Source organism: Macaca nemestrina, chromosome 10 (genome assembly GCF_043159975.1).
Source record: "Macaca nemestrina isolate mMacNem1 chromosome 10, mMacNem.hap1, whole genome shotgun sequence".
NCBI classification, from domain to species: domain Eukaryota; kingdom Metazoa; phylum Chordata; class Mammalia; order Primates; family Cercopithecidae; genus Macaca; species Macaca nemestrina.
The window spans coordinates 53140670-53166558 of NC_092134.1; the positions used below are offsets into that span (position 1 = coordinate 53140670).

General features: G+C 35.1%; 1 protein-coding gene across 1 annotated transcript in view; it reads right to left on the reverse strand.

Annotated features, from left to right (window-relative positions):
• Positions 1-25889, reverse strand: part of LOC105473302 (otogelin like) — a 166418-nt gene that overhangs the window by 118512 nt on the left and 22017 nt on the right. Inside the window, exons 9-19 of the mRNA XM_011727039.2 lie at positions 23644-23849; positions 17478-17605; positions 17025-17131; positions 11581-11687; positions 11180-11305; positions 9800-9908; positions 8868-8914; positions 8260-8405; positions 7002-7125; positions 5473-5650; positions 1362-1486 (exon numbers count right to left, since the gene is read on the reverse strand). Coding sequence (XP_011725341.2) covers positions 1362-1486; positions 5473-5650; positions 7002-7125; positions 8260-8405; positions 8868-8914; positions 9800-9908; positions 11180-11305; positions 11581-11687; positions 17025-17131; positions 17478-17605; positions 23644-23849 — 1403 coding nt within the window. The remainder of the gene's footprint in view (positions 1-1361; positions 1487-5472; positions 5651-7001; positions 7126-8259; positions 8406-8867; positions 8915-9799; positions 9909-11179; positions 11306-11580; positions 11688-17024; positions 17132-17477; positions 17606-23643; positions 23850-25889) is intronic.

Here is a 25889-nt window from a genome sequence, read left to right on the forward strand (position 1 = left end):
ATATGTAAAAGACATGGGGTATGGGAAGAAAAGTGGTAGAAAATAGAGCAAAATAGCATATAATAAAGGAGGTAACTAAAAAATGACCACTGGGAAACTGAATTTATCAATTGAACCCTACTTCAACTTTAACATGTTGATAAAAAATAAAAAATAAAGTTGCTATAATATCCAGGAGGAATCCAAGAAAGAAACAAACCAAACAAGAGTAGCTGAAGGAGGAGGAGTAGATTAGTTGAAAGTTGGGGACAGAATGGAGGAAGGTATTGTTAAATGGGAATGAGATTAAAAGTAGTCATTCATGAAACTAAAAAACTCTAGTCTAGCCCTGTTATTATAGATAAGAAAAATGATCAAAGAGGTTACCAAACTTCTTCAAGTTTAAAAGCTGGCTTAGATTAAAAAAAAAAAAATTAGCACAAAGAGCAAAAGTATCTAGTGCTCTTTCCAGCATACCAGAATTCCATGTTAATAATAAAAACAATATGGCAATCAACAGAATCCACCCAATAACCACCACATAATCCATAAACTGCTGGCTTCTTATGAATGCTCAACCAATATGAATAATGCATTTTTTAAAACTACATCAGAATAGTGAACTAGCCAAGATGATTAAAGGAAAAAATAAAATTATAAGAATATTTAAGCATGTACATTAACTTTTTCACAATTATATATTTGTGTGTGCCTTGTGTATATCTTCCATCTGAATATATACATGTATATCTTTTTTATTGCAAAGTGAACTAGACTTTAACATGGTTTGCTGGGGCTTAATTTTAAAAAATAAAGTCAAAAATTCTTAGCATGTGGGTTGTCCTGTCATTACAAAGTGGAACTCTGGAGCATGACCATCTCAAATTGTTGCCCACTCGATGGCCCAAAGCCTCTTTGGATCACTGGCTTCCTGCTTATAAAGCCATAATAAATGCTATGAGTAGGGACTTGTAATGAGATGGTAATAACTAACATTGAACATCCCTGGACTATCACAGCATTCTCAGAGGATTCCCAGAGGCTTTTCTTTAGCATTTAAAGACTCTGAAAACTTCCAAATGCTAATCCACATCTGCAAACAAGGGATTTTTAAACACCTAAAATAAGAAAATTTATGAATGAAAAATAGGAAATAAAAGTCTTTGTCAGGTTCTTAAAAAACAACCTAGATTACATGAAAAGACATATGTAAAGGCATAATATTAAGCAAAAAAAAAAAAATACATGAGGAATGGCATTGATTTTACCATAATGAAGAAAATCAGAATTTAAACTCACCATCTAATCTTATAAAATTATAGTAATACATAGAACTTTTCCCTAAGTTTACAGCAGAAAGGAAGTTTACATGCAAAACTTACTGTTTTGTTGATTGATGTTACAGGGGTCCACCACTGGGACATGAACAGGTGCAAAACAGGTAGAAGAAACTCTCCACGCATTTGCGTGAAGTTGTGGTGTACCTTCTATCATGCCTGATGGAGAACTAGAAAGCAAAGATAATGCTTACCTTCATGTATCTCTCATTTATTTGTTCATATCCTTCAGATATTTAAATAAGAGAATACTATTTTTCATAATGTACAAGGAAATCTTAGAGCTTGAAATTTTCTACCAGTTTAATAAAAGTACAATGGTATTAAGCTCCATATTACTGACATTTTACAATGTACCAAATTGTAGACATACATGATTTTATTTAATCTTCATCTCAATCTTATAAGAAAAGTATCTTTTCTCCCCATTTTACAGAGAAAGCAAAGCAGAAGCTCAGAGAAATATTAAATTACACTAAGCTGATAAGTATCCAAGCCACGATTCAAACCCAGTTTTCCCTGACTAAACCATACACACTCACACAACCAAAACTTTAGCGTGTGTGTGGTTTAGGGTGCACTTGGGGAAGTTAGTGTGGGTATTTCACCCAATTCTTTTCAAAGTAAAGACAAATATCTCAAAATATAAAGAGTCTATATATCCAGTTCAATATTTCAATTTCCATTATGAGATCTGAAATGTCAAGATTCCATTATGAAGTGGGCAAACCAAATGAAAAACATCTATCTTAAAACTACAACAGCGTTTAGGAGACAAACACTGCAATTCCACCCCCAGCAGCCATTCCGATGTATTATTTCATCAACCAACATTTATTAAGTGACAACCCCTATTGGACAGTGTGCCAGACACTGTCAAAACTTCTTAGGGAATCAGGTTAAACTAGATCTCCCGCAGGAAGTTTTTGACCACACCACAACCCTGACTGTGTTAACTCCTCCACTAGGGCTAAGTGGAAGAGTAGGCATTATCTCAGCTTTCGCTAGTGTCCTTATAGATGAACTATTTTCACTGGAGTTGCTCAACAGAGTGACTGAGAGAGGACAAAAAAAAGGGAGAACACATGCCATTTCCTTGTCGCCACCGTTTCGTCCTTCTTTCCTTTTCCTATTCCTCAAAATCAAACTAGCCCATAACGGTAAAGAACCACAACAAACACCCTAGTACAAAATCTCGTTTTGTTTATTTAAGAACACTGAGACTCAAAGTAATTGCATAGTTTGTGCTAGTTTATATCTTCTCATTCTTTCCCCTTCCTTCTCTCTCCGCTCCTCTGAAGGACAATAAAATAGGTCAGGATGATACTTGTAGTCAAGGTTTCCAGGTGGAACTTGGAGCTTGGCTCTCTGATTTCATTTAGTTTACCTTAAAACAATAAATTTTAAAAATAGGAGCTAAAATGTGGACCTATTTATTGTCTTTCATTTTATAAAATAACCTTTCAGCTCACCATAGTCGACTTACTATAATAAGGCATACAAAATACGTTTTCAAGTAATTAATATTTTCTATTCCACTGTGCCCGCATATTCACATTAACCTTTGTGAAGAAAGAATTTTAACTACTTAAGTTGGAAAGCTAAACACTGTTCACAAGTTATCTCTGACTCTGAAATATCATCCTGCACTCTTATCACACCTAAATGTTTATACGTGGCAGAGACTGGTGCCTTAGAAAGAGGCAGACAGATCTGCCATCTCTTAAATATTGACTGCTGACCCATTCTGACAAATAAAGAAGAGAAAGCGGGAATAATGTCTTTTCTGAACATAGCCAAGCCACTTAATGTAGTTTCTGTTTCTCAAATGTGGTGAAGATATCAATATTTTGACCTACAAATAAAAAAAAAACTAAATTACCTAAAAAACAAGGTACAGGAAGACAAGGAGACAAGATACAAGAAATTAAAATTTAAAAAAATTTAAATGCCAGTTCCCCTTGCCCATCCAAACTATCTTCATGATGCCCCACTAAACATTCTACCTCAGTTCAATTAACTGTCCACTATATGTGAGGTTCTATGCTAGTTCCTAAGAATACAATGACCAAGGACATGACTCTTAGTCTCAAAGCCCTAACAGATAAACAAGACAAGAAACGAGACAGATAAACAATAAAGTTTCATAGATAACACATTGTCAGATTTACCTTTGTATGGTGGGATATGAATCAGCTTTTTGAGGCAAAAAATGTCTGAATTGGGGTGAACAATAAATGGGAGGTCACAAGAAAGATGAGGAGCAGGAGAGAACCCAAGCAGGAAGGAGGGTATGTGCAAGAGTGTTTTTTAAAAAGCACATCTATTTATTGCAGCACTATTTACAATAGCGAAGACTTGGAACCAATGCAAATGCCCATCAATGATAGACTGGATAAAAAAAATGTGGTACTATGCAGCCATAAAAAGGAATGAGTTCTTGTCTTTTGCAGGGACATAGATGAAGCTGGAAACCATCATCCTCAGGAAACTATAACAGGAACGGAAAACCAATCATCACATGTTCTTACTCATAAGTGGGAGCTGAACAATGAGTACACATGGACACAGGGAGGGGAGTATCACACACCGGGACCTGTCAGTGGGTGGGGACTAGGGAAGGGAGAGCATTAAGACACATACCTAATGCATGCGGGGCTTAAAACCTAGATGACAGGTTGATAGGTGCAGCAAACCACCATGGCACATGTATATCTATGTAACAAACCTGCACGTTCAGTATATGTATCTCAGAACTTAACGTAAAATAAAAAAATAATAATAAAATAAATAAAATTAAATTTAAGAAAAAAGAAACAAAACAGTATTTGGAGAGTAGTTTCTCCATGAAATGTCCCCTGGCTACCCAGCCCAAAATGAACCCTCTATTGTTCTTCGAGCCATAATCACAAACCCCAACACTTAATTTTTAGAATCACCTCAGTATGTATATATATAGCTGATTTTTATATATAATAGTTGATATATATATATAGTTGATTGATCCTTGCCTAACATTAAATATTCATTTTTTAGCTATTTTTAAAATTAAGGTATAGCTAAAAAAATTATGTACATTTACAGAGTACAACATGATGTTCCAAGGTATACATTGTGAAATGGTTAAATCAAGCTAATGAACATGTCCATCACCTCACATTCTTATTTTTCGTTATGAGAACTTTTAACACCTACTCTCTTAGCAATTTTCAAGTACGCGTTACATTAATTATAGTCATTATATAATTAATTGATCTCAAAACATCTCCCAAACTTACGCATCCTATCTAGCTGAAACTTTGTACCCTTTGACCAGCATCCTCCCATACTCCCACCCCGACCCTTATCCCCTGGCAAACACCATTCTATAATACTTTGCTTCTGTGATTTCAACTATTTTAGATTCCACATATTTCTTAAAGGTTATTATCCTCTCCTGATCTGCAACACAAAGCTCCGTGAGGATGAGAACCATGGCCTACTGCTTAAATTGCTCCCATTGTGCTTTTAGCATGATAACAAGTGTGCAAAGCATTTACACTAAATTATAAACTGCTTCTTTTCACACATAGGTGAAAAGTACCTGGTTAATACAAGGGGTACAAATATATGTTATTGCTTCTCTTCCAATGAAACACTAACAATCACAATATCTAGCAAGATAACAAAATGTTGCTTTAGAGGTATTAATATTACCAAATGATTATCAATATTTATAGAGTATCATTCACTACCACTAATGCATAATGATATCGAGCTGTTATTTTTGCTGTTGTTTATTTGTTTGTTTGTTTTTAGGCAGCAATGTCTCAAAAATAAAATATGTTAAGGTTGATAGGGGTAGAAAAGAGAATAGTGGGGAGCAGTGAGCATAGCTGAGCCACACTGCCTACATCCAAAGCCCAGCTCCACTGCATGTGAGCTAAGTGATCTTGAATGATTTATTTGCCACTTTGAGGCCTTGGTTAGTTTCCTTATCTATAAAATAAACATATTAATCAGAGATTGCTATACATTTTAAATATGATGATCTATGTAAATCTCTTGGCATAATGACAGCTAAGCTATTATTAGTTAAGTAAACATTTTTAATGAATTTATATCCTTTAAATGACCAGTCATCAAGTTATGTTAACTATGCAGAAATCATACTTACAGAAAATCATCCCTTATGTTCCCATTAAAAGTGCCACACAGACCTAATGTTCTTCTTTTCCATGCACTAGTGAGCTGAATATAAATTCTTTCCCCATCTATAGCGAACAGAATCTTTAAACCAAATGTGGTTCTTAGAAGTATAAATAAGGATGACAGAGTTTGAATTTCAACAATACCTGCAGGAAAAGAACATATGTAAATCAGCTTTGACATTCACAGACGATGTTCTGAAATGCTAGGGTACACCACCAGGAATCTCCTCCCCGGATACAAGGGAAGCAGGGGAGGCAGGCTAGCGGTTCCTGCCTGTGCTTCAGGGCCAATTTTTGCCACCCATGGCTGCCTTTTTCACCTTCTATTCCTCTCTTTTTCTCCCTCAGCAGCCATTTTTAATAGTTTTTCAGGTCAACACATACTTTCAGTTTGCAAGCATCTCACAAGGAAGGAGGCAGTCCTTAGACATTTGAAATCCAATTCATTACCAAGTTCAGGCTTTTGTCCTAAATGTTTTTTCAATCTGTCTTCTTCTCTCCATCTCTACCATTACTGCCTTAGATGACCTCCTCCTCATTCCTTGCATGACTTTTATAACGTCCTAACTGTTGTCCATGTTTCCTGTCTAGCAACTCTCAAAGTCACTTCTACACTGTTGTCATAGTCATCTACCATTAAAAAAAAAAAAAAAAAAAAAAAAAAAACCTCCTTAAAAACTCACCATTTATTCGGTTGAACCATGAGATTGCCCTCTTTGTAAATAAAAATGGTCACAAATGACAATTACATATTTGATTCATATCAAGTTCAACTTCCCTGGCCTGATACCTGAGTAGTGTGAGCAAGCGATTTGTAAGATAAATCAGGACATTTTTGAGAGTGAGAGTGTTAACAGCTATGCTGGAATGCAGGCATGAACAGGACATGCCCTAGAAATCCACAATGTAAAATGCCTCCTCCATACGCCTTTCTCATCCTTACCTACATTCAGACATTCTCCTTTACCCTGTCTCTGCTGTAGCAATACCAATCTAGTTCTGGTTCTCCCTAAATATGCTGCAAAAATTGACACCTCCTTGATCTACATGAAACATTTTCCCCATCCCCTTCAACCCGGCAATTCCTTATCCTTAAATGCTCAATGAGACAATCATTGTACAATAACCTCTTTCAGAAAACACTCCTGACCATTTCAGTACACCCTTCTCCAGGGCTGAGTGAGCTGCACCTCATTTACACTCCCAAAGTCTTTATGTATGTCTTTGAGTTTATCACATTTTATTGTAAGTGGCTGCTTGCTTGTCTCTCTTCCCGTCCAAAGTCTAGGTCACTTGAGGTAAAGACTAGGTCCCATAAACATGATTATCATCACTATCTGTAGCTGATGGCCTGGTGACGCACAGGAACTCAATAAATATTAGGTAGTCAGCCTAACATTGGGAAAAGATCCCATTTTTTTGGTGTGTGTTGGTTTTTTGTTTGTTTGTTTGTTTTTTAATGTAAAGAAAGTACACCACTAGCATTGCTTCTTACCATTCAGGTTGAAGCCTTGGTTAGGACTAGTGAGAATTTGTCCTCCCCTACCAAGGGTCACTTGTTTGTTAAAATCATCCTCCAGAATCAGAGTTATAGACTGAAGGCAGACCAAGCCAAGATTCTGCATAAAAATCAAATTATCAATGAAAGAAATGGGAGAGAGATAGAGTCATGGAAAGAGATAGGAAGATAGAGAGTGAGATGGCAGAAGGGGAGAAAGAGAGAGGAGAGAACAAAAAAGAAAGAGAATACATATAAATTAGAATTTCTAATATATAAAAGGCTTGAGTATAAGTAATATAATAAAGTGGTTGATACATAACCCGTTTTATGTAGCCCCATTCCTAATAAAATATAACTTTATATAGTACATTAAATATATCATGTGTATACATACATTTTACTTAGAACATTAAATTGAAGTCTTTCAGTAAAGTACCAATAGTTATGTTTTCCATGGCATGTAAAGTATCTCTCTAAATTCATTCAACTGGCATATTAGACATAAAAAGTTAGTAAAGTAAAGAACCAAGAGAATTAGACTTCTACATAGAAAGTTAATTCAGACTCTAATATATTACATAGAAAAAATAAAACTGGAAAAGAAGCAAATAAAGCAGTTCAGAATTTTTGTTGGAAATAATTATTTTCTATTAGAATAAAACTAGAAACTTAAATATTTTGGCAAAATTTTGACTACCTGCTTTAGAGAGATGAATGAAAGACCTGGATTTCTTTATTTAGAAATTATTGATGAGCTTACTATTTCAAGAAAAGATCTAAATAAATAAATATTCCAATATGTTAAGAAATTCATCATATCTGTTTAGAATGCTATGAAACCAGTTCAAAACTGTCAAAAATAATCCCTTTAAAATAGCTAGATTGAAGTCAATAAAAAACTTAGATTCACTGTAAAATCATGCATAAAATATTCAAAAAACTGTACGTACAAACACTACTTTTTTAAAAAGAAAATGCAATTAAATATATAGTATTTAGTCTAAGATATACTTGTTTTCACAGCTTAATATCTTTGAGATCAAGATGTGTCATATAACCAAGGGTATGTCATAGAATAATCATCAATGCTTCTTTCTAATATGTAGAATAATGATGTATCTTAATAATCAACGTCATCTCAGTTTTAAAGAAAATAGCTATATCCATTCATGTTACAATTCTTAGTCTGAAATGAAGTTTAAGTAAAACTCAATGAATCCATATTCCTCTGGTCATTTTGAAATGTTCTTACCTGCTCACAGGGAGCTTTCTGTAAAGTAATAGTGAATTTATCTTTTCCAGTTCCTTTCACGAGGATGTATTGGCACATGCCAATAAAAGAATAATGTCGACCATCAAAAGTTGTAAAGTGAGAATCACCTACAACTGAGCATTGAACTACCAAAAAAACAAAGATAAAGAAAAGGAGGTGGAGATAGAGGAGGAGAAGGAGGAGGATGATATGATTAGGTTAATACTTTAAAAGCAGATCAACTTAGGGTAAACAATCATGCATCAAAACTTTGAACACCTACTGTGTTTGTTTAAAATTTACTGGTTTGACAAACTTACTAGACTAAATTATATTAACCCATTTAATTTAATGTTTATAAAATGATATTTATTCTACATACTTTTTTAGATTTTATAATATTTACACTATTTTAATAAAGTTTTACCAAAGTTGCCCACTCAACGCTATCATTTGCTCAATTTTCCATGTATCCTCTGAGTAACTGCATTTACAGATTATTATAGCCCCTGGTATATATGAGATGTCTTCATAAAGATCAGTGCTATCTTTCTCCCCAATTTAAAGAAATTTGAAACATTCTCTATAAAAACATTTTAAAAGATTACCTGGACAGTCATGCTCAGTGCAATTCCAAACTCCACCAACACACACACTAAAAGAAATTATAAAAATGTTAATTTATTGGCATAGAGAAACTGTATTAATGTTTGCATCAGTGTATTGATTAATGTACCAAAGTATACCATGTTTATAGGTTCAGAATAATCTGACTTAAAAAACATATCTGCAAAAGTTCAATTGACTGGTAATTTTGAGCTTGCTGGCACCTAAATTATTATCTCTTGTGTGTCATATTTAAAAATCACTGACTATGATGAAGATCAACAGATATTAAAAAGAGAGAAGAGATCTCCTCTTATGTCAGACAAGTTCTACCTTCCACCCTGACAAAGGTATGAGTTTTAGAGGACAAAAGCAGAGTACCTGTAAAATGGAAACAGAATCACCACCTGAGAACGTGGTTAGTTATCCTATTACATTTCAGCTATATACACTGACACTAAAGGGAAAAGCATCTGACAACATTTAGACCTCTGTTTCCTTTTAGGACTGTCCTGCAGGGATTTCATGTCTGCTAACAGTGTTAGTTAGCAAATTTAATATGGAATTCTAAATGTTTCTAATCACAGACCAAAAATTGGTGACCTGGAGAGTCATGTTTTACAGTATGAAACAGAGAAGCCCAGAAGCACCATCAAGTTCTAAAAGTATGTGCAAATTAGTGATTACAAATAAGAAAATGCAACAGACTCATCATGTGGATATAAGATGTTAATAGAATTACCAAGGTAAGTGATAAGAATTACATCATAAAAAGAAATACAGATTTCCCTTCCCCCAAGGAGTTTAAATAAAATGCAAGTTTTGTGTTGGAATTTGGGGAAGCTAATTAGTAATGAGTATATTCCTTTAAACATCTCTCATGGTAAAGTTGTCAACTAGCCAAGTACCCAGAAATAATTGGCTGATCACATACCATTCAGTACATTCTTGTTCAATTTTTGAACCAACTGAATAAGCTAATCCATGAAAACTGCACGGGCAATTTTCCAAGGAGATGCAAGTCCCATTGTCCATTATGAGGCCTATTTGAGAGGAAATACACACCAAAATTTCAAAAGAAATAATAAAAATTGTATTTCTTGAATATAAAAATTCAACTAACTTCTGTTGAACACCTACTCGTGGTGCTGGAAATACAAATTTCTTTACTTTCAGTGGGATTACTGACAACCTGACTCTCAGGCAGTAGCTACCTTAAAGGATCTATTTCAGTAGTTTTCAATTTTCTTATCCCATGACTTGCCATCAAAAACTCAAGGTTCACCATACAGAATAAAGGAAACGAAAGAGTGTTTCCTTGCATTTGAGGGAGGAAGGGAGAGAAGGCGGGAGAAAGTACATTTTTAGTTTAGTTTCTGTTCATTCCATGATGAGAAAAATTTACACTGTCGTACAGAATCATAAAGAGCTAGGTACGGCTCCTCAAATGTCCAAGACCAGGGGAATGCGTTTGTTACTTCTCTCCAACAAGTAAAGGAGGTTGAACCAGAACTTAAATCAGCCATGTTACTAAGCATACTGTTTCATTCAGCTGACCTTTTTCATGGTAAGACTGTAGGAGAAAGCACTGACTTTATTTTGGTGCTTGAGTTTACATTCTGGGGCAAATGCCTTATCCTTATCCTGTTATTGACAGGTCACAAACAGCTCGAACTAGGACTTGTCTGCCATACTTTGAGTAGCACTAACCGAACAATGAACAGAGGCCAAACAGATCTGGTTCCAAGTAATCCTCACTCAGTTAATGAGAATAAAGGGAAAATCACTTATCTCTGTGATTCTATTTTTTTAATCTGTAAAAATAAAAGGGTTTGAGTAAATCCTCAGCATTGTTTAGAAACAGTTACCAGTATAGCAGATTCATTCCTAATTTTAAATCCTACCTCCCTCACTTGCTAAGTTATTTTCATTTCAAATGTTAAAACTATATCAATACTAAATCTTGTGCTAGAAAAATGTGAAGGCTTTCTCTCAAACTTCCTTTCCTTTTTTAAAAAGTGAAGTCATATAAATTGTTAAATACCATTAACTATTGATAGAACAAAAGATTTCTCATGGGTAACTTCAGGACTATAGATTCCAAATTTCCTGGGAACTTTAAAAAGTAATGAGCATTTTATTAGTGAAAAGTAGCCATTCCTCCTCGTCACTTCAAGGACGAAATTCTACAAGAACAGAAAATTGCAATAGGTCTAATGTCCTGCGAGAGGACAGAAAAACGAAGATGTGATCCTTAGATCACTGGGTACTAGTTTTCATGAGTGCACACATGGTTTCTTCATGAAGCACTTACCATCTGGGCAGTAACATCCATCAAGACAATGGAGATTGCTCCCAAGACATTGCTTCTCAAATGTGCAGGTTGGTGGACAACAACTGATACAGTCCCGATGGACAAAGCTATCATCACATTTATCAGCTAAAAGGGGCAAACAGGGGAACTTAGGTCAATTTTATTAGCCTCTATTTATTTTTAAAAATTATAATTTTATTTTTTACAAAAAACTATTTGCAAAAAATAACTTTTAATTGCAAAAAAATGCATACTTGTTTCAAAAAGTATGCAAGTTCATAGATATATCAATAACAAATCTTTGCAATTCATTAGTATTTAGTAGTACAGTGAGTTTTGAGTTCTAGGGTTAACCCAAAATTGGCGAAAGTACACAACACTTGGGAAATAAAAAAACATACTGCATGCTGGAAAGTCATCTCTCCAGTCTTGAATAGGGTAGCCAGCATGAGAACAGGCTCTAGCATACTCAGTGGCTGCTCGACAATAGGTTTCATCATCATCAGTTCTAAAAAGTGAAAAGACAGAGCCAGAATCACATAGGAAATATTGACAGAAACCATACTTGAGATCTTGATCCCTAGAAATGCTGAGTGCATAATAATCATAAATAATAATAAAAATAATAATAAAGAGAAAAATAACAATAATAAAGACCAATAATCTTTATCAAAGCATTTTAATACTTTTGTCACTTTTCTTTTGAGTCAAAGGAATACTATAATGAAAAAGATTTATATTTTAATTATACCATTTTCCCCATAATCCGTGTATGTATTTTTTCACTCACACACACAACATTCCAGGCCTTTTAGAATAAGTCCCATTAAAACAGATAAAATTCTATTACAACAAAAACAATAAATATGAAAGCTGTTTCCAAAAGATCATACTCTTGATTGTCCACATACTGGAATAAAACCTATGCCAATAAGCTATAGTACTCAAAAATATTTTAATGGTTCCTCAGCAGTCCTTGCAATAAGAATCTAAAGCATAGTATTCCATGGTGTATATGTGCCACATTGTCTTTATCCAGTCTATCATAGATGGGCATTTGGGTTGTTTGAAAGATTGAATAAATGGCATTTAACTTAAGACTTAAAAGAGGATTTTGAATTCTTTCAAATTTAAATTACTAAAGCTAATTATTTTTATAACACTGCCAAGACTAAATAATATTTAATTATTTTCTTATAATCACTTCAGCAGCTTCCCCCCAAAATAATTTCTTATTAGAGCTCTGAAAATTCCCAAAGCAGATTAACAAGGTGCTTATCAAGTAAGCAGATTTACACCAAGGTAGAGGGCTTGTTTTCAAGACAATCCAAACTCAAAATTGAATAGTTAAATATCTTAGAAGATAATGACCTTAAGAATGTTGCATTTTATGAGGCTTAACATTTCCAGTGTCACTATTGTAAAAGCCACCATCTCGAATTGCCTTTATCCTGTGCTACTGTAATGGGAGTCCTGCAGCTTATCTAGTCCAATTAACTGAGCTTTAGAAGGAAAAAAGGACTGAGCATATAAACTCCAGAGGCTCAGAAAATATTCTAAACCTACAAAAAAGAAAAGTCTTTTCAAAACAGTATAGGCTAAAATTGCTAAATTCCTGGAAAGACGTTACAATTATGATTTACCTTCCAATATGTGCATTCTTTCCTACATTAGTGGTGGTTTTAAAAGCTAGCAAAGGAACTGAATATTAGTTTTCCAACCCAATGCAACTATTGCTATAATACTCACTATTTGTTGTCTACGTTATTCTAGGAATCATGACAGGCACATTAATATGTGACACCTCATGAAAACACACAATAATTGGGCAAGAAAGAAATTATTATCAAGAAAGAAATTATAATTTACTAAGGGGAAAATAAAGGGTTTTTTTTTCCATTTTGAATGATAACTTTAATAAGAAAAATGGGCATTAAAGAATCTTGATTTTCACATCAATTGGCTTTGGCATGGCAAAATTAAAATCATTTCCTTGCTGCTGGGTTTGGCATTCTTAGAAGCAGAAACAGGAGGGCATAATTCAAGGATTGGTAGAGTATCATGCAAGTTTCCAAGTCAAACGTTATCTCTTCCATGGAGCCTGTGTAGGCGCTTTCTGATAAAGTTAATAGTTCTGTCCTCTGCATCCAAAGCACTTTGCATTTAGGGCACTGTGTCATTTTTAGAGACCTGTTTATCTGTCCTATTAGAATATGAGTTTTTAGGACACAGATCTTGTCTAAATTTTTTCTGTTTCTCCAAGGGGTGGAAAAATACTCAGCTCAGAATAGATGCTCAAAAGATGTGTGTTGAATTGAATTCAATACACTATCATAACCGAAGCAGGAAATTAATCTGTGTTCAACCAATTCACGTTTTCATTCTCATGGTATGGGACCCTCAGGATGCAGTCCCCTAATACAGGAAATGAAGAGAATCATTCATTTCCTACAGAATGGAAGAAGGAATGTAAATAGGTCTGGCCCTGAATGAAATATTGAGGGGAGTGAAATGCTGGCTCTAGCAGCTTCCCACTTCCACTTTATCAGTGTCCACTTAATTATAATATCCTTACTTTGGTATTACATGCCTGCTTTGCCCCTAAACCCAGTCTCTCTACCACAAAGGTATCTCTTAAGGTGTCAGCTGATTTCAGCCAGTACAAGTTGTTTATCTATCCTAGTATTTTTATTTTCCCTGGAGAAAGCATCAAAGTTTCAAAAGTCAAAGTCTAAAAACTATCAAAATTTCAAAAGACAAAAATGCTAATTTCTCAATGATGAAATTTCAGATGAAGTGGGTGTGGCAGAGACCGATCTTTGTCTCCAGTTTCCCCTTCTTTTTAGTATCAGAACATCCAAGTTTTGGCCAGGTAGATGGCTGCCAGCCAAAGACAACATTTTCAGCTTCTCTTGCACCTAGGTGTGGCCATGTATCCAAGTTCTGGCCACAAGGTTAAAAGTGGAAGCATGCATGAAACTTCCAGATCAAAAGATGCCAGTCCTTTTGGGTTTTTTTCCTCCCTTTTTAAGAGCTAAAATGTGGACATGATAGTGGTGATGCAGTTTGGGCCATGAAATTGAAAATAATACCCTTGACAAAAGGAAAAATGTAGCAACAAGATCACTCAGTCACTGGAAAACTCATGGAGCAGAGCCACAATGCCAATCCAAGACCACTAACCAGCATGGATTTGTATATAAGAGAAATATAAACATTCTATTTAATTTAAGTCACAGTCATTTTAGCTGTTGAAGCAGCTAAACAATATCCCGAACTAAAAAATGAAGAATGACTTTCCTGGACCTACAAAACAATATTTTATCTCAGACTACTTGACAAATGGGTGCTAAAGATATTAAAGATAAGGCAATTGAAAAGATGATTGGAGAATAGTCTGAGACTGAGACACTGTGGAATAAGAACAATTTTTAATTCCATATATATGGCTAAATAAGGACTATGGCCTACCTACAGGCATCCTTAAAAAAGAGAGGAAAAAAAAGAGCTATAGCACGTAGCTCTTAAATTAAAAATGAAACCAAATAGGGAACAGAGTTTTTAAAAATATATACTAAGGTCATTAGCCAATATTTTAGGCAGAGTGGGGGCTCTTTCAAGGCTCCTGCATTAGTTCAGGAATCCTTGAAATTGAGAGACTACACATATAAGTCTAGGTATAACTGCACTCTATTCAAAAGTAAGAGATGTCACAAATAAGCTTAGTTTAGTATCTGGGAAATATTATATTTATTATTTTTGTAATAATTTCAATTTAATTAAAGAGTAGTAGTTATAAATAACACAATTTCATACTACCTCAACATTTCCTCTTTGTTCTCACCTTTTATAAACCTCTTAAAGAGCTACTCAAGATGTCATTTAAATGGTTTTACTAAACTAAAAACTAGTCTGGTTCTGTATTTTAAAAGTTTCTATGTATCACTTATACTTCTTGGGGTTCATAAAATATACAGACATATTAAAAAATGTCTTTTCTTTTTCTTTTTCTTTTTTTTTTTTTTTTTTTTTTGTTGAGACAGAGTCTGCTCTGTTGCCCAGGCTGGAGAGCAGTGGCATGATCTCAGCTCACTGCAAGCTCCACCTCCCGGGTTCACGCCATTCTCCTGCCTCAGCTTCCCCAGTAGCTGAGACTACAGGCCCCGCCACCATGCCCGGCTAATTTTCTCTATTTTTAGTAGAGACGGGCTTTCACCGTGTTAGCCAGGATGGTCTCGATCTCCTGATCTCGTGATCCACCCGCCTCGGCCTCCCAAAGTGCTGGGATTACAGGCGTGGGCCACTGCACCCGACCGACATATTAAAATTTCTTTAGATACTCTTGAATGTTCAAGATGAGTAATCACATATACTTGTAATGTTTTGAAAGAAAAATAATTTTTAAAAACTTTAATTGTGGATAATTTATGGTAGGTTCTACATTGAACTATCATCCATGAACACAGTATGATGAGTCTCATTAAATCTGTTGCTTGTGTGACCACCTATCCTAGATGTTCGTAACCTGAGACAGAATGCAGGAATCTGTGACCTTAGGTAGAAAAAATATTACATGCTTATTTTCACTAATCTCCAATGGAAACTTAGTGTTTCCTTCAATTATGCCTATAGGTAACACATCACAATGTTCTTAGCAATATCTGTGACTTTGTCACCATGTGTCTCATATGTCCTTTTTTCATATTTTTTTATTTTCATTTTCCATTGTTGCAGACTCACAAAGCACTGTTTACGCTAATCACTATGTCAAACTGCAGTAGTTAAATCTGTGTTAAAAGCATATATATCAGAAACTCATTTTTTTATTATTTTGATAACTACTTTATTAGAATTAGTTTTCTTTGGTATCTTATGTGTTTTATTTTGTGCATTTCAAACACCGTTTTTAAAAAGGATCTATAAATTTCTCTAGACTCCCAAAAGGGATTCATGGCATAAAAATTCTTAAGAGCCACTGTATTTTGTTCATGCTGGTTATGTAAAACATTTAGAACTACCATCCATATATAATCTAGCAATCCACTAAGGAGTATATATCCCCCAAAAAACAAAATCAACATATGGAAGAGATATTTGCACTCCTGTGTTCATTGTAGAAGTATTCACAATAGACAAAATATGGAATCAACCTGTGTCCATCAGAGAATGAATGGATAAAGACATTGTGGTATATATATACACAATGGAATATTATTCAGCCATAAAAAAGAAGGAAATTCTGTAATTTGCAATAACATGGATGAAACTGGGGGTCATTATGTTAAGTGAAATAAGCCAAACAGAAAGACAAATATCACTCATATGTGGGAACTAAAACAGTGAATCTCATGAAGATAGAGTGTAGATTGGTGGTTACCAGAGTCCAGGAAGGGTTGGAGAGAGGTGGGGGATGAAAAGAGATTAGTTATGGGTACGATGTACATGAGGAAGAAATAAGACCTGGTGTTGGATAGATAAGTGGGGGGGGCTATAGTTAACATAAATCAATTGTATATTTCAAAATAGCAAGAAGATAATAATTTGAATGTTCCTAGCATAAAGAAAACTATTTAAGGTGACAGATACTCAATTCCCTTTATTTGATTACATGAATGTATTAAATTATCACATGTACCCTGAAAGTATGTACATTTACTATGTATCAATTAAAAAAAATTAGACTGTGACTGTTATATAGCAAACTTTTAATAGCTGTTTGTAGTTTATGTTTTACATTTCCCATAATATTTTGTGATCAGTTGAAATTGTTAAGTAACAGAAGTGGCTGTGGGTCGTCTTTTTGCATAAAGAAAATTTTATTACAACTACAAATCATTTTGCTTACTTGCAAAGATCATTAACACAGCTGGCAATATATAAATACGGATCAATATACTCATGGCAGCTCAGAAAAGGAAACTGCAACAGTATCTGACACTTGAAGAAGATTGCCTGTGCAAAAAAAGATGCCAGTCACTAGAATATATTTCATGGTATGCGTATAGTCTTCTACTATTTTTACACATCTATTTGCAAAATTTTCAGTTCTCACAAGGAAAAAGATGGTAACTCATACATTTTAACCAACATTTTTCTAACTACATTATTTTCATGAGTACTGCATTTATGAAATTCACTACATTCACTATTTCTAAAATTGAAGTGATTTCCTATTACATTTCCTTGATATAATATTTTCAAATTACATTGTGTTTACACTAAAATGCCTAACTAATTATACAAATAAGATATACATGTATTCTGTCTGACATGCCCACATTTCTCACATCAAATTTACCTCAAATGCTGGCATTCCACTGGAGCACGGATTTGGAAAATCTGAGGGTGTGCGTACACATTTGGTGTCATCTGGAGTTTGCACCGACCAACTATTTGCAAACATAGCGATGTCTTCTGTATAGTCCTCTATTTCACACAAGCACACACACACACACAAACAGGTGTGATCATATCATTTTCCACAAACATAGACATGGTTCTTCAACACAAACTTCCTGGTCAAAACATTAAACTCAGTAACCTTATAATTACCAATGTGATATTAGATATTAATATCTAAACCTTTATTACTTTAACATAATAAAAACAAATTGAAAAAAATGTGGGTACCAAATAAAAGTTGGTTCCATTGGAAAGAAAAAGGAAACTGCATTCAAACAACATAGGGAAGGACTGAAGGTGAGTGAGTACAGTGTACACACTGGTGAAGCGTTAATCGCCAGTGTTCAATCAGTACTGTTGAAAGGAGAAAAAATATGTGTAAAATGAAAAAACATAAATAAAAGTTTAGTGCAAGAATTATCAGACAGCTCTCTCATTATATTTAATATTAGTAAGAACCTTATTAAAATTGCAGTTATATTTGGTGGGGAGGGTCCGCACAAAAAAAGTTGTCAAATTCTTTGGGACATTTCAGAGGACAGTCACATAGACAATGAAAGACTAGAAAACACATCAATAGAAGAGAAGACTACGAAGCGTATCTATGTCATCTAAATATGATGAACAGTGTTTTGAAACATGTTCAGGAAAGACATCCCTATTGAGAATATGGAAGCTAATCCAGCATTCCTCTCAGGCAAGATTCAGGAGTTAATGTGTGGGCAACAATGAACAACAAACAGATATTTGGTAGTGAGTGCTCTGACTCCGTAACAGAGTGCTCTCTGTTCTAAATCAAGTTTTTAAGTTGTCTCTCTACCTGAGTAGTTCAGGGAATGATGCAAAAATTAATCCTTCCCCTTCTCCATTCAGACAAAGGCTGAATCTCAAACCTCAAAGACTCGGCAAAACCAAACAAGATGACATCTCAAAGTCCCATGTAAGACAGACTTCAGATTTGAGGTTGGAGTTCTCCACCACCTAGATTGGCATGGTCACAAGTCAACAACTGATGACAATCTATTGCACCACTAGAGTCAGAAATCTCAAGCCAAATGTTTGCCACTCTCTCTGAATAGCTTCAAAGTAGAAAAATAATGTGTTACCAAACACTGGGAAGATGAGGGACTTTAATATATGTAAGAATGCTTTGCTCTCTTGGTGTAAAATCTTAAACTTTACCATAGCCTAGCAGACTTTGCATGAGCTGGACCCTGTTCTCCCCTTACTCCCACCCCGCTCTGCTCTTCCTGTATCTTCTGCACCTTTTCTTGCTCAACCTACTCCAGTCATATTGACTTTGTGCTGTTCTTCAAACACTCAAACTCATTCCCACCTCAGAACACTTGCTGTTGTTCTTCCTCCTTCAAAACCACTCTTTCCTAAAATCTTCTCACTGTTGCCTCCCTTACTTGATGTAGGCCTCTGTTTAATGTACTCTTTTCTCTGCCATGTGATCTAGACTAGCACCAATCACACACTTGCTCCATCATTCTTTACCTTCTTTCTCTACTTTTATTCTTTCATGGCTGCTATTGCTCACAAAAATTATATTTAGCTCTGTTTATCTTATTTTCCATTACAATACATACTACATGAAGGAAGAGAGCTTGTCTCAGCTGTTCTATTGTTGTATCCCTAGAGTAGTATCTGGCATATAGTAGGTACTCAAAATATATTTGCTAAATAAGTGAATGAATACATATAGGGGAATTTGTGAAATTTATTAAAGAGATTATTAGAATCCTAGGGCTTTTGGGCTTGGTGCAGTGACTCACGCCTGTAATCCCAGCACTCTGGAAGGTTGAGGTGGGTGGATCACAGGAGGGAGGCCAGGAGTGCGAGACCGGCCTGGCCAACGTGGCGAAACCCCATCTCTAATAAGAATACAAAAACTAGCCGGACATGGTGGTGCACGCCTATAATCCCAGCTACTCAGGAGGCTGAGGCACAAGACTTGCTTGAACCCAGGAGGAGGAGATTACAGTGAGCCAAGATTGCGCCACGGCACTCCAGCCTGGGTGACAGAGCAAGACCCTGTCTCAAAAAAAGAGGAGGAGGAGGAGGAGGAGGAGGAGGAGGAGGAGGAGGAGGAGGAGGAGGAGGAGGAGGAGGAGAAGGAGAAGGAGAAGGAGAAGGAGAAGGAGAAGGAGAAGGAGAAGGAGAAGGAGAAGGAGAAGGAGAAGGAGAAGGAGAAGGAGAAGGAGAAGGAGAAGGAGAAGGAGAAGGAGAAGGAGAAGGAGAAGGAGAAGGAGAAGGAGAAGGAGAAGGAGAAGAAGAAGAAGAAGAAGAAGAAGAAGAAGAAGAAGAAGAAGAAGAAGAAGAAGAAGAAGAAGAAGAAAAAGAAAAAAAGAAAAACAAACACAAAAAGAATCCGAGGGCTTTCTAATTTGTCTGGCCTGCTGCTTTGTCTCTGATATCACTGAAATGTTGCACACTGAGGAAAGTATGGGCCTGCTATAATATACTTTTTAAAAATGCAAAAACTGATGTCCTTTTTAAGTACACTTATAGTTACATTTCCTTTCAAAACATTTTTTAGAGGTCTGAAGACACAAAAATATTTTCTAAAAACCCACTTATTTCAATGCTTACATACGAATTTTAATGTTTCTAAACAACCTGGCCAATCCCTTAGAGTTCACTTTAATTGCAGCTTTTGAACCACGTATTTAGCTATTTTATATTGCATCAAGGGTCCTAAAAGTTGTTTATCAGGAGATTTTTAAATCCATATCTAATGGTGGTGCGGGAGCCTGCTAAACTAAAATTAAAATACTTTGTATAAAATATGCTCTAAGTAGAGTAATTTATTGTCCATATTGGGACATTTCTGAGAGAGAAAGGGAGGCATTATTAATTATTATGCTGGGAAAAAAGAAAAAGAAAGTAGACCAGGACTTCTACATTGTCGCATAGCTAGATGTAGACATGAATTATGGAAACAGAATTCTCAACTAGACAACAAATTATATTTCTTCCTATGTGTACAGAAATTCTGACAAGTCTAATTTCTTTGTGAAGTCATCCCTGAAGGATGAGTTGGAATGCAGAGAGAAATGCAATTTTAATCACCATTAAGAAACTATGCATTCAGTGGCATTCAATCAAACTCACTTTCTCTAAAGACTTCTAATCAGCAAAATACAGGTTGAGTTTCAAGAGAATATCAGGCTTCTTAAAGCTAAAGGTAATACTGCTTATCTGTAGCTATTTTCTTGCATTATTATACTATGGGAGGAAATAGAAAGGCAGTTTCTTGTCAAAGTTTTTGTAAGTCAGGTTTTTAAAAAAATTACTCTGCCTTATACTGTGAAGTAAATAACATTGTGAAGTAGCTGAAATATTTCCTTAGGTCTTTCCCATATACTTTCCGGAATCCTTCTTGCCTTCTGCCAGTTTAGCCGTAATTCAGTTCAATTGCCTACTGCCAGTCTTCCTCCACTTCTAATCCACTGACACCCTTGGGCATGCTGGCCCAGTTGGCTCACTGTGAACAACTATTTTATGTTCCAGGTTATCTGGAATGTATAAGTCTGTCTGGCCCTTAACTCAAATCTAAGTCTTCCTGCCTCTAACAAGAGCAGATGTTATTTTCTATCCTGACCTCCATACCATGTTCCCTGGGCATCCCAGGAGGAGTTGCCCAAAGCAGCAGTCTTTCCCTTTTTTTTTTTTTTTCGAGACAGTCTTGCTCTGTGTCCAGGCTGGAGTACGGTGGCATGATGATCTCTGCTCACTGCAGTCTCTACCTCCCATGTTCAAGCAATTCTCCTGCCTCAGCCTCCCGAGTAGCTGGGATTACAGGTGTCTGCCACCACGCCCCCAGCTAATTTTTGTATTTTTAGTAGAGACAGGGTTTCACCATGTTGGTTGGGCTGATCTTGAACTCCTGACCTCAGGTGATCCACCTGCCTCAGCCTTCCAAAGTGCTGAGATTACAGGTGTGAGCCACCACACCCGGCCTACCCCAAAGCAGTCTTTTCTAACTCTAACACAGAGAACTGGACTAAGTTTTTTTTTTTTTTTCATGAAGCTTTGATACAGAAGAAAAAGAAATCTGCAATTACCATCTGACTCATTCTGCCTGCATCCAAAACCCTACTTCCTAATACAGTCTCAAGATTCCAAATTTGTGATCCCTCTCATTGCAAATGCCAACTGGGTGCAAAACACCATTTCAAGATGATCCCAGTACTATACATTTGTATTGTGCTCAGAGATTTTTAAACACTTTCATTTACATTTTCTCGTTCAATATTTACTGGCTGGGAAGCTCCCAGAGTCATTATCATTATCTCTGTTTTACATATGAGGAAATTGACTTTTTGGAGCCCTGCTCTCCACTCTAGCTACTAGTAAACTAATCCTGATGATGTATTATCTTGAGCAAAACATTTGCATTTTAATAAAGGCTTCTCAAAGCAATGTAGAGACATTTTCAAACGTTTTTATTTCAGCCCCATTATAGGCTTATGAAGAAATACTTGGAGATGACTATAAATTAAATTAAATGTATTGAGTATTATCTATGTGCCAGGTACTGTACTAAGTGTTTTACACCAATTGTCTCATTTAATCCTTGCGACCCTTATGAAGTATATGCTCTTACTATTTTGTTAAACTTATAAAGTTTAATAAGTGATAAAGCTGAATTTGAATCATGCAGTCTGACTCCAGAGCCCACACTCTATGTAGTCCTTTCACCATCCTTTAAAACACAACATAGGGGCAAATCATCTCTATTAATTTTATAATATAAAACAGAAGTATTATATAGCACTTTACAGCTTCAGTGGCAATTACTCAAGAACTTATCTAAGCATAGGATTGGGAGCCTGTCAGGTCTGTAATCCAACCCTGACAGTATCAGTTACAAGCTATGTTACATTGGACACATCACCTTGTGTTCTCATCATAAAATTAAGAAAATAATACTGGCTGGGTGCAATGGTGCACCTGTGGTCCCAGCTACTTGAAAGGCTGAGACCAGCGGATGACTTGAGCCCAGGAGTTCAAGACCAGCCTGGACAAAACAGCAAGACCGCATCTTAATGAAAAGAAATAGCAAGACCTCATCTTGAAAAGAAGAAAAGAAAAGAAAGGAGAGGAAATGAGAGGAAAGAAAAGGCTACTCACCTTATAGGATGTTCTGAGTTTTGGGAATAATATAGCTATGTGCTCAAACTAACTATTTTTATAAATATTATCGAGATATATTATTATTATTACTGATGACTCTGTGAGTTCCAAATTATTATAGCCCCATTTTACAGCTGAAGAAACTGAGCATAAAAGTGATTAAATGAGTTTCCTCAAATTACAGAACTTATAAAAGTTGAAATGAGATTCAAAGCCAAGTTCACCAGTACTAAGAACAGTATTCTTTTTTTATTGCACTTCTTTGTTTGGACCTAAGTCATGATTATGGTGTGTGATTCTCTTATTCTATTGCCATTGCACACTAGTGTCTGAATTGATACAGAACCTATTTCTTATTACTTACTTTTAGTTTCATAACTTAGATTTAATAGATGATCTAGTAGGTACATAAAACCTTTCCAAGTTACTATTCAACTTTCCTGTTCACATTTGATTATTTTTGCAAAACTATTATTTGTCAATTATTCAATTTATTCCTATCAAGAAGGGATACAAAAATAATTTTTGTCCTAACATAGACATATTTGACCCAAATGGGTTTGAATCACTAGAATATAAACTTGAAGATATGAAAGGTTTTGTTCAATGATGTATTCCAGGTTCCTAAAGCAGCAGATACAGAGGTATCCCAACCTTCTGACACAAAGCAAATGCTCTATTAAAATGTGTTATGTGAGTAAGTGCTTCCTGCTAATTTAGCAAAGGTAAACTAGTTCATGGTTTTCAAGAATTACACCAAAATATCTTCCTATTCAACCTTTGCTTAAAAGCACTAAAGCAGGCAAGTGACAGCCACAAATTGTCCCCAATCTATGACAAGTCTTCTGGGTACAAACAACTTGGTCAGGGGAAGAAGAAGGCTTTAGAAGGCACTCACGCATTTATTCTGCTTCACTTACCTTGCAGAATTACGAAATCATCAGATTGAATGTCATTGTAGTTTCCACATAGGCCACATGATTTCCCTTTATGGTCCTCAGACAGTTTGAGGTAGATCCCAGATATCCCATCCCAAGCCAATGAAAAGCCAAAGGTTGTTTTCACAAGAACGTAGTCAGCTAGTTTCTCGATGAAAACCTGTCCAATTGTCTGAGGCAATGTTAAACTTGAAAAACAGAACAAAAGCTACCTAAGAATGATGATAAAGTCTCAATTACAGATGACATACTTTTAAGCGACTGAGATATAATTAAAATAAAATGATTACTTGAAATTATTGAATAAACTGTGCAGCAAGAGCTCCAAAGCAACCATCCTCTGGAAAATCTCAACATTTTTGAAAACTTCAGTATTGAAAAAAAAACAACAAAAATGATACTGCTTTCTTATATTGATTTAGATTTTGTACTTACAATTAGATGCTTCTTTGAACCAACCAAAAACACAGCTGCTAAATACTGGCAATTTGTTAAATCTGGAAAATAACCTTGCCTATTTAGAATACTTGGAGCTTAAGTGTATTTATTATTTTTTTATCCAGAGTTTAAAGTGATCTAAAAATACTGCTCAACAATTTTGAAGTAAGGACGAACAATCGTCAAAATATATGAACATGATGCTTGAGTTCTGATTTTGTTTAATTTTATTTTAAACATGGCTATAAGGAAATACAAGTTTCTATCTTTAAAATGACACCTCGACATGAGTCATTGTTTTCTAAAAAATATCAAAGGATGATGAATTATAACTTACATTTTTAATACTGCAAAGTACAATATTAGGGATATAATATACTTTATCATGCAGTATTGCATACAGGGATTGGATACCTTTTGGCCTGTTTAAACAAGGGTCACATAAAATATTTAAGCTCCTGATACAATGTCTAATTTTTCCATTTTTCACAAGCATATGCACATATAAAGGAAGTGGGTAATACAAGGTAACTGAAGAGAACTAAACAATTGAATATTTGAAAGCACCTAGAATACTTTTGAAAGAACACAATTATCCTTTCATCCATCAGTACTGTCAAAAAGAGTAAGTATTAATAATTGAAGAAATTGGAAAAAACTCATTTCTATTAAGATAGTCATGTCAGCCGGGCTCGGTGGCTCATGCCTGTAATCCCAGCACTTTGGGAGGCCAAGGTGGGTGGATCACAAGGTCAGGAGTTCAAGACCAGCCTGGCCAACATAGTGAAATCGAGTCTCTACTTAAAAAAAAAAAAAAAAAAAAAAATAGCTGGGCGTGGTGGCGCGTGTCTGTAGTCCCAGGTACTTGGGAGGCTGAGGCAGGAGAATCGCTTGAACCTGGGAGGCAGAGGTTGTGGTAAGCTGAAATCACGTCACTGCACTCCAGCCTGGGCAATGGAATGAGACTTCATTTCAAAAATAAAAATAAAAATATTTTTTAAAAAGGTAGCCGTGTCAAACAAAAAATATATACCATAATGTAAATAATATGGGTAGTTAATAGGTATATTCATATGTTTCTCTCAAAAATTGCAAATTAGTGAGTTCCTTTCCAGGAAGAGCATGGTTTAATGGACCAAAAACTACAAAATTAAGCATACTAATTAACAAAGGGATAATCCCCGAAGAAACAATTCAAAATATCTGTAGCCATTTGCACAAAAAATTTGTTTACAGATACTTATTTACAGAAAATTATTTACAAAAATAGAAAAATAACTAAAAGTTTAAATTGGAGAATAGATAAAAGAGACTCTACTGCCATAATACGTTCTTATTAAAAATTATAAATATGAGGAATTCATAGTAAAAGTCAATATGAAATAACATTAAAGAAATACCACTTCTTTTAAGTTTGTAAGTTTATAAAAACTATACTTAAAAGAAGTGAATCATGTTTATAAATATATTTCCGAGTAATGGAATGCTAATCTTATGGAAGTATAGTTGTACTATTATGCGTACTTTTTTGTTTGGTCATTTGTCACTTGGTCATTTGGTCTCTTTAACAGTAAATTTAGTTAAATATTCCGTTTTTGAAAATAAAGGTGGATAACTGTGATTATCCTGAAGTTTATAACATAGAAGGATGCTAGTGGAGACAGGAGATAATCGTTTAAACTAGACAATATCCAATAGGTCAAAGAAAAACATGCAACCTAGGCAGGAAATATTAAAATGTAAACCTAAATGAATGCAGAACTGAATGCTGAAAAGTATTGAGGGATTCA